Genomic DNA, 9300 nt, shown 5'->3' with positions numbered 1-9300 from the left:
CCTCCCCCTCCCCCTCCTGCCTGACGCCAGGCACCTTCCTGGCACCTCTGCTCATTCACTCAGTGCGTTCGCGGGGATTTGGGGCCCTCACCGCACCCCGGAGCAGGCGCCTCCCTCCCCTCATGACAAGGCCCGGGGGCCCAGCCGGCCGAGACCTGGGTGAGGTCTGTGGGGCAGCGGGCAGCTGCCCAGACCGGCCATCGTTCTCATCTCTTGTAGTTCATGTGCGGGCGGGAAGCTGAGCTGCCTGGGAGCCGTGGAGCAGAGCACAGGTTCTACCCCACCCCCCCGGCCCCGGGCCTCCCCCACCCAGGGCCCCACGCCACCCCCCCACGACCAAGGGGAGGGGCTGCTGCCGGGCCGGGCGGCGCACCCAGCGTGGTCTCCTCCTCAGCGTGCGTGGCCCCCATGCTGTTCCTGGACTGTAGCAACACCTCCGCGGACACGCCCGGGGCCGAGTGTGTGCGGAGCTGCCACGTGCCGGACGGGGACTGTGTGAGTCGGCTGGGAGGGCGCGGCAGCTGCCCGGGGCCGGGGGCGGGGGGCAGCGTCCCCGGCCCCTTGGCGTCCCCGAGCCGAGCCGGACGAGCCGCTGACGGGCGTCTGCCCGTCCACAGTTCAGCGCGCACTGTGTGCCGGGCTGCGTCTGCCCCGCGGGGCTGCTGGCCGATGGGAGCGGGGGCTGTGTGGCCGAGGAGGACTGCCCCTGCCTGCACAACGAGGCCGCCTACAAGCCCGGGGAGGCCGTCAGGGTCGGCTGCAACACCTGGTGGGTGGAGGGGCCGCGGAGGGGGCGCTGTGGGCGGAGGCTGCGGGGACAGCGGCCCGAGCGGGCCTCGGCCGGGATGTCCTCGGCAGGAGGCCGGAGAGGAGCTGAGGCCTGGAAAGCCCCGGGCGGCCCGCTCGTCCTCTGGGAGGTGCCCAGGGACTGGCCTTCTCTGCCCAGCAGACGGCAGGGCTGGTTGAAGCTGCCCCCAGGGCCGTGGGCCCTGCACCCCAGGCGCCAAGGGTTAGGGGAGACTGCAGACAGGAGCCCAACCGGGGAGGGGGGTGTCGGACCCCGCGTGCCCCGAGCTCCCTGCTCCATTTAACCCCTCCAGCCTGGGGAGGGGCACCACTGCGTTCCTGTTTTATGGAAGAGGCGCTGTGTCCTCGTCCTGTCACAGTCGTGAGGGGCTCGGCCGCGGCTGCCTGGTGAGGTGGTCTCCTGGCCTGGCCCCCCGAGCAGGGCATCACCTCCCCTCCCCTGCAGGTGCTGCAGGGGCCTGAGCAGGGCATCACCTCCCCTCCCCTGCAGCACCTGCAGGGGCCTGAGCAGGGCATCACCTCCCCTCCCCTCAGCACCTGCAGGGGCCGCAGGTGGGAGTGCAGCCACCAGCCCTGCCTGGGCACCTGCGTGGCCTACGGGGACGGCCACTTCATCACCTTTGACGGCGAGCGCTACAGCTTTGAGGGGAGCTGTGAATACACGCTGGTCCAGGTACGCGGCCCCCCTCCCTCGGCCAGCACATGCTGGCCCAGGTACACGGCCCCTCGCCCGCCCCCCGGCCAGCGAGCTGGCGCTGGGGCCGTGACCACGTCTCTCTCCTCCCCTTCCCAGGACTACTGTGTGGGCAACAACGCCAGCAACGGGAACTTCCGCATCGTCACCGAGAACGTCCCCTGCGGGACCACAGGCGTCACCTGCTCCAAGGCCATCAAGATCTTCCTGGAGGTGGGGGCACCTGGGAACCGTCTCCCTCCCTCTGCAGCCCTGTTGGAGCCCCAGCCGGGGCCCCTGGACCTCCAGCTGTGGCCTCGGGTCTCAGGGCCACAGTAACAGCCACAGCCCGGGGACTTGCAACCCGAGAAATTAACTCTCTCATGGTTCTGAGGCTGGGCTCCCGCCACAGCCTCCAGGCGAGGGTCCTTCCTGCCTCACCCAGCTTCTGGGGGCTCCTGGCTTGTGGCCGCGTCCCCCCAATCTCTGCTCTGTCTTCGCACGGCTCCTCCTCTGTGTCCTTTCTCCTCTCTGCCATGGTAGGAACCCCCGTCCCTGGATCGGGGCCCTCCCTAAATCCAGGATGGTCTCACCTCCAGACCCTACACTTCATCACATCTGCAAAGACCCTTTTTCCAAATCGTCACATTCGCGGATTCTGGGGGTTGGAGCTCGACGTGTCTTTTTGGGGGGCCTTCATTCAGCCCCCCACACCGGGGGATGACCACTTCTAGCAGAGGGTGGTCAGCGTTCACAGCGCAGAGAGCAGAGCTGCTGACTGGGGCCGTTTCCCACCCGCCCCGAAGGTGGCGAGAGGCGTGAGGAGGGCAGCAGAAGGGTGGGGGCGGGCCCGAGATGGGGCTGGGCGGTCTCCTGCAGCTCCTGTGCCCTCTGTCCCACTCTGCTTGCCACACAGCCTCTGCGGCCTGCCAGCCTCTCACCTCAAGCCCGCAGATAGTGTCAGGAGTCCGGCTCCTTCCTAACGCCAGCCCCGTGCATCGGGCCGCTGGGCACCCACAGAGCGCCTGTCCTGGGCCACAGGGGGAAGGGGGCTCTGGCCGCAAAGCTGGCCCCTCAGCTCCCTGCAGCCGCCGCCTCCCCTGTGCCCCTCCGCAGAACTTTGAGCTGATCCTCCACGAGGGCGCCTACAAGGTGGTGCAGAGGGGGCCAGGCGGAGACCCGCCCTACAAGATCCGTTACACGGGCATCTACCTGACCATCGAGACCCGCAGTGGCATGGTCGTGTCCTGGGACCGGAAGACCAGCGTGTTTATTCGGCTGCACCAGGAGTACAAGGTGGGGGTGGGCAGGCTGCGGGACCCCCTTGGGGAGGGACAGAGCTCTTAGCCCTAGACCTGGCCCAGCAGTGCAATCTGGCAGCTGACGGTGCTGAGGGCTGGGGAGGCCATCCACAATGTCCGGTTCCCAAAGGGGCATGTTGAGACCAAACCGACCAGTGGGCGTGTCAGTCCTGGTTGGAAAGCGCTCTTGGCTCCCTGGTCTCTGCGCTCAGCTGTTCCATGCCCCCTGGGCTAAGGTTCTATAGGGGAGCAGGTGCCTGCCCGCCTGTCTGCCTGCCTTTCTGTCCACCTGTCTACCTGCCCACGTGCCTGTCTACCTGCCCACCTGCCTGCCCACCTGCTTACCTGTCCACCTGCCTACCTGCCTGTCCACTTGCCTACCTTTCTACCTGTCCACCTGCCCACCTATCCGCCTGTCCACCTGCCTATCCACCTGCCCCCCTGCCTTCCTGCCCACTGCAGGACCCCTCGTGCACCCCCGCCTTCCTGAAAGTTCACTGGGCGCTGCCTGGGGGAATAGGGTGGCCTGCAGTCACGCCTCCCAGGCCAGGCTCTGTGCTGCTCCCTCAGGCCACCCCAGGCAGCCCCACCCTGTGCCCATCTCTGCGTCCGTCCGCAGGGGAGGGTCTGCGGGCTGTGCGGGAACTTTGACGACAACGCCCTCAACGACTTCACCACGCGGAGCCAGTCCGTGGTGGGCGACGCGCTGGAGTTCGGCAACAGCTGGAAATTCTCCCCGTCCTGCCCGGACGCCCAGGCCCCCAGGGACCCCTGCGCCGCCAACCCGTACCGCAAGTCCTGGGCCCAGAAGCGATGCAGCATCATCAATGGCGCCGCCTTCCGCGCCTGCCGTTCTCAGGTGGGCCAAGGGGGTGCTGGGGCTGCCTCCTTCCCTCCTGGCGGGACCTGGGTCTGGCCTAGGCTGGCCCCCTGAAGGCGGCCTTGACCCTGACCGTGGTACACGGCACGCTGCGAGGACCTCCCGCCAGGCAGGTGCCCGTGTCCCCAGCCCTGGCCTGCTTTCCCTGAGGACACTCAGCCTCATCCCCTGGAAACGGGGCTGCGAGCCACCCAGGAAGGACCTCAGCGTCACCGCCCGGCCCTCCCCCACATTCCCTGAGCCGCCAGCCCCCGGCATGGACAGAAACCTCAGGGGGCCTCCAGCCCAGCCGGGCCCCACGGAAGCGGAGGATGGCACGGCCTGAGACCCCTCCCCGAAGCCCTTCCTGCTACGTAACGAGGACCGCGGGGCCCGCTCGCCAGCACGGTCTCGTGACCCGGGGCTCGCAGGTGCCGCGGAGGCGGCGTGGCGGGACCGGTCCGCAGCTGACACCGGCCAGCCTGTGTGGGGCCTCGCGTCCCGCCTGGCTCGCGGCCCCCGCCCGCACCCCGGGTGCCCTGCCCATTGGCTCAGAAAGTCCTTGGTGAACCTGACACAGCAGTCTCCCCCTCGGACGGTGCCGCCCGTGGTGGCAGATGCGAGACACGGTTGCCCTGGGCCCTGCCACCTGGGAGCGGGGAGCGGGGGGCACCCCCTCACCCTGAGGAGACAGCACCCCGTTTGTCAGGGCAGGTCACCGCCCGGTCACAGGGAGGGCTGGCCTACAGCTAAGTGGGGTGGCCGAGCAGAGGCGAGGGAGGAGGGGCAGGGGTGGGTGCCCGGGCGGGCGCGTCGCAGATGGCAGATGGGGGTTTGCCGTGCAAATGGGGAGCCGGCTGCCCAGGGGCCGGGGCTTGGCTCTTCTCGCTGAGCAGACCACCCCCCGCCCACCCAGGTCGACTCCACCAGGTACTACGAGGCCTGCGTGAGCGACGCGTGCGCCTGCGACTCGGGGGGCGACTGCGAGTGTTTCTGCACGGCCGTGGCCGCCTACGCCCAGGCCTGCCGCGACGCGGGCGTGTGCGTGGCCTGGCGGACCCCGGACGTCTGCCGTGAGTGCCCGCCATGTGTCCGTCGGGCTGGGGCGGAGACACGGGGAGTGACGAGAGTGGTACTGAATGTGCGAGGGGAGGAAGGGCTTGAAGGGAGGCAGCAGAGCACCGCCCCCTGCATGGAGCCTGGCTGCAGCGGGTGGGCGTCCCTGACAAGCCGGCCAGCCCCCCTCCCCGCCGCCCCCTCTTGCCCCCGGGCCTCCTAGGCCCATGTCCTCTGAGGCTGCGTCCGGGAGGCACAGAGGAGGGGCGTGTCTTCAGAACAGCTCGCGGGACTCGGTCAAGGATCGGGGTACGGGGCAGCCCCCCGGGGCCGTCCTTGCGAGGGCAGCACTCCCCCGGGGGCCCCTGGGCCAAGCGCCTGGCCCTGAGCCCGCCCCCGTCGTCCGCAGCCCTCTTCTGCGACTACTACAACCCGCACGGGGGGTGCGAATGGCATTACCAGCCCTGCGGGGCCCCCTGCCTGAGGACCTGCCGGAACCCGCGCGGCCAGTACCTGCACAACGTCCGCGGCCTGGAAGGTGCGCTGCTGCCCTGCTGGTGTGGGCGGGGCCGTGCTGGGCAGCCGGTGGCCGGGGCCGAGGCTTGTCCTGGGGATCCCGGGGCCCTTGGCCAGGCTGGGCTCCTCCGGACCCCTCGTGGTGCCTTTGCGGCCATGGCCGCAAGCTCCCCACGGCGTGGTGGGGTCCAGGGCCGGGGACTGGGTGGAGGCGGGGGTGAGGCGGTGGGCAGTTGGTGTGGCGCGGACTCGGGCCTCTCTGGTCCACAGGCTGCTACCCCAAGTGCCCGTCAGAGGCCCCCATCTTCGATGAGGACCAGATGCGATGTGTAGCTTCATGCCCAACCCCGACCCCACCACCGCCCTGCCGCGTCCAGGGCAAGTCCTACCGGCCGGGCTCCGCGGTGCCCTCGGAAGAGAACTGCCACCGCTGGTGAGTTGCTTGGCGGGGGCTGCGAGGACCCTGGAGCACGTGCGGGATTCGCCCAGCCCTCCGCCGCTGGGGGGGAGGCCCCGCCCGGCCACCCCGCAGCAGAGCCTCCCTCCTTCAGGGCCAGAGGGTCCCCCAGCCTGGGTTTTCTGTGGGGTCCAGCAGGGAGCTTCCTTTATGCAGGATGAGGGTGGGGGGTCTGGGGGTGAAGGAAGGGGCCAGAGGGGAAGCTGAGCCATGACACGGCCCAAGGACCTCTGGGAAGACACCCTGGAGAGGGAGTGGCCTTCAGAAGGTCCAGGGGGCTCAGTGGCCATGCTCGAACTGCCTTCTCTGGTCATTGATAGGAAGGGCTCCCTAAGAGGGCGTGACCTCTGGGGCTGAGGCGGGGCCCCCAGGGACCCCAGTGGGGCTTCCCCTGCCTACCTGCCCCTGGGTGAGTCCCACCCCCAGACTCATCTCCCTTCTGTCGCCAGCGTTTGCACCGAGAGCGGCGTGCAGTGCACCTACGACTCTGAGGGTGAGCGGTGGGTGGCCCTCCTTGAGCCCGGGGTCTCGGGTCCCCGCCTGCGCCCCGGCCCCCTAACCGCCTGGCTGCTGTCCTCCCACAGCCTGTGTCTGCACCTACGATGGGAGGCGCTTCCATCCCGGGGAAGTCATCTACCACACGATGGACGGCACGGGGGGCTGCATCTCCGCCCGCTGTGGGGCTAACGGCACCATCGAGAGGAGGGTCGAAGGCTGCACCCCTACCACCCCCACCCCCCAAACCACCTTCTCCTTCTCTACATCCCTGCACGGTAAGGCAGACACGTGGGGTGCCGACCGGGCGGGGCCGTCCCCCCACCCCTGGCCCCGAGAGGCAGGAAGGAGCCAGGACGGGACAGAGGGCATGTCCCTGTGTGCCAGTCAGCCCGCAGCCAGGAAGGGCCCGCCACCTTGAGGCCGGCAGGACCCGTGTCCCCAGTCATGCTCTCAGGGCTGAGGCACCCAGCACGGGGCAGGGGCCGTGAGCAAAGGTGTCCCAGGTTGGTTCCTGGGAAGAGGACCACGGGGAGCCCAGCTGGGGAGTCCCTGCCTGGACCCACCGCTCTCCGATCGCCTTGCGTTGCACCAGGGCCAGGCACCTTCGCATCCTTACCTCTCCTAAGGGTGCCTTAGGGCCTTATGCGCGCTTCCCCCAAGGGTGAAGAGCCCCTGTAACTCTGGCTTTAGATTCCGGGGAGCAGGCTTCCCTTACCCAAGCTGAATTCACCCCTTGAATCAGCTGCGGTGAACTTCACCACTGCCAGGTTCGGGCATATCCCGGACGCTTGGCAGCTGCCCTCTCTCCCAAGTTCCCATCATGGGCGGAGACAGACAGGCAGCTGACACTGACAGACGGGGCGGGGCGTGTCCTCAAGGAGTGTGGGGGCCCCGGCCCCTGACGCTCGCCCTTTCTCTCCTGTCCTCAGTCGTGAGCTCGACGCTTCCACCCAGCACACGCCCCAGCCCTTCCGAAAGCACAGCGCACACCCCGGGCACGTCCTCTGGATCAACGCCTCCCACAGCCTCCGCGCTGCCCTCGTCCCGGTCCCCCTGTGGGGAGGAGTGCCAATGGTGCCACCACCTCCACTGCCACAGCTCCCACTGCCACCGCATCCACTGCCACAGCCCCCACTGCCACCGCATCCACTGCTGCACTCACCACTGTGGCCACCTCTACAGCCTACACTGCCACGACCTCCACTGCCAGAGCCCCCACTGCCACCGCATCCACTGCTACACTCACCACTGTGGCCACCTCTACAGCCCCCATGGCTACCGCTTCCACTGCCACAGCACCCAATGCCACCACCTCCACTGCCACAGCTCCCACTGCCACCGCATCCACTGCCACAGCCCTCACTACAGCCCCCACTGCCACCACATCCACTGCCACAGCCCCCACTTCCACCGCATCCATTGCTACACTCACCACTGTGGCCACCTCTACAGCCCCAACTGCCACAACCTCCACTGCCATAGCCACCACTTCCACTGCATCCACTGCCACCGCATCCACTGCTACACTCACCACTGTGGCCACCTCTACAGCCCGCACGGCCACCGCACCCACTGCCACAGCCCCCACTGCCACGACATCCACTGCCACAGCCCCCACTGCCACCGCATCCACTGCCACACTCACCACTGTGGCCACCTCTACAGCTACCACTGCCACGACATCCACTGCCACCTCATCCACTGCTACACTCACCACTGTGGCCACCTCTACAGCCCCCACTGCCACAAACTCCACTGCCATAGCCCCCACTGCCACTGCATCCACTGCCACAGCCCCCACTTCCACCGCATCCACTGTTACACTCACCACTGTGGCCACCTCTACAGCCACCACTGCCATGACATCCACTGCCACAGCCCCCACGGCCACCGCATCCACTGCCACAGCCCTCACTGCCACCGCTTCCACTGCCACAGCCCCCACTGCCACCACCTCCACTGCCACAGCCCCCACTGCCACCGCATCTACTGCTACAGTCAACACTGCCACCGCATCCACTGGTACAGTCACCACTGTGGCCACCTCTACAGCAGCCACCTCCACTGCCACAGCCCCCACCCCTATAGCCCCCACGTCCCCCACCGCCACTGCCACAGCCACCACTGCCATAACCTCCACTGCTATAGTCACCACTGCAGCCACCTCCACTGCTGCCACAGCCCCCACGTCCCCCACTGCCTCCAGCACCACCACTGCTATGTCACCAGCCACGCAGCCCAGGACATGGCCAGGGAGCACAGGGGTGACCAGGTCCCCCGCCAGCAGAGCCACACCAGCACCTTCACTTTCCATGGGACTGACCACCCAAGTAACATCCTTGAGGCCCAGCCACACAGGCACAACCCCAGGGTCTGCCACGTCGGTCCTCCCGACTCACACAGCCTCAAGGGGGCCGCCCCCGATGTTGGTGACGACGCAGACCTCCACGTCTCAGCTGCTGATGAGAACAGCAGTGGACACAACGGGCACCACCTCCACGGGCCCGCTGTCCACCTCGCACCCTAATACCGGCACGCCGGGAACCAGGGTGTCGACAGCCACCACTGGGGCCACCACCAGCCAGGGCACAACCAGCTGTCAACCCAAGTGCCAATGGACAGAGTGGTTTGATGTGGACTTCCCCAGATCGGGGGTCAGGGGCGGAGACATGGAGACCTATGACAACATCCGGGCCGCGGGCGGCACGATGTGTCAGCAGCCGCAGAAGATTGAATGCCGGGCGGAGAGCTACCCCGAGGTGAGCGTCGATCAGATCGGGCAGGTGCTCAGCTGCAGCCTGGAGGCCGGGCTGGTCTGCAGGAACGAAGACCAGAGGGGGAAGTTCACCATGTGCTTCAACTACAACATCCGCGTGTACTGCTGCGATGACGTCCGGCACTGCTCCACCACGGCTACCACACCCCTCACCTCCACCGCACCGCCCACCACCAGCAGCTCCACAGCCACGCTGCCACGGCCCTCGACCTCTGCCACGACCCAGACCCAACCCACCTCCACCGCACCGCCCGCCACCGGCAGCTCCACGGCCACAGTGCCACGGCCCTCGACCTCTGCCACGACCAAGACCCCACCGCCCTCCACCGCACCGCCCGCCCCCGGCAGCTCCACGGC

General features: G+C 68.2%; 1 protein-coding gene across 1 annotated transcript in view; it reads left to right on the top strand.

Annotated features, from left to right (window-relative positions):
- MUC5B (mucin 5B, oligomeric mucus/gel-forming) overlaps positions 1 to 9300 on the top strand; it is a 40308-nt gene that overhangs the window by 12787 nt on the left and 18221 nt on the right. The window contains exons 22-35 of the mRNA XM_055079563.1: positions 220 to 272; positions 395 to 495; positions 618 to 769; positions 1342 to 1480; positions 1601 to 1714; positions 2597 to 2776; positions 3401 to 3640; positions 4557 to 4713; positions 5106 to 5234; positions 5483 to 5645; positions 6119 to 6162; positions 6254 to 6442; positions 7097 to 7222; positions 7266 to 9287. Coding sequence (XP_054935538.1) covers positions 220 to 272; positions 395 to 495; positions 618 to 769; positions 1342 to 1480; positions 1601 to 1714; positions 2597 to 2776; positions 3401 to 3640; positions 4557 to 4713; positions 5106 to 5234; positions 5483 to 5645; positions 6119 to 6162; positions 6254 to 6442; positions 7097 to 7222; positions 7266 to 9287 — 3809 coding nt within the window. The remainder of the gene's footprint in view (positions 1 to 219; positions 273 to 394; positions 496 to 617; positions 770 to 1341; positions 1481 to 1600; positions 1715 to 2596; positions 2777 to 3400; positions 3641 to 4556; positions 4714 to 5105; positions 5235 to 5482; positions 5646 to 6118; positions 6163 to 6253; positions 6443 to 7096; positions 7223 to 7265; positions 9288 to 9300) is intronic.

The sequence above is a fragment of the Physeter macrocephalus genome, chromosome 18, assembly GCF_002837175.3.
Source record: "Physeter macrocephalus isolate SW-GA chromosome 18, ASM283717v5, whole genome shotgun sequence".
Lineage (NCBI taxonomy): Eukaryota > Metazoa > Chordata > Mammalia > Artiodactyla > Physeteridae > Physeter > Physeter macrocephalus.
This window is presented reverse-complemented; position numbering and strand designations above follow the sequence as displayed.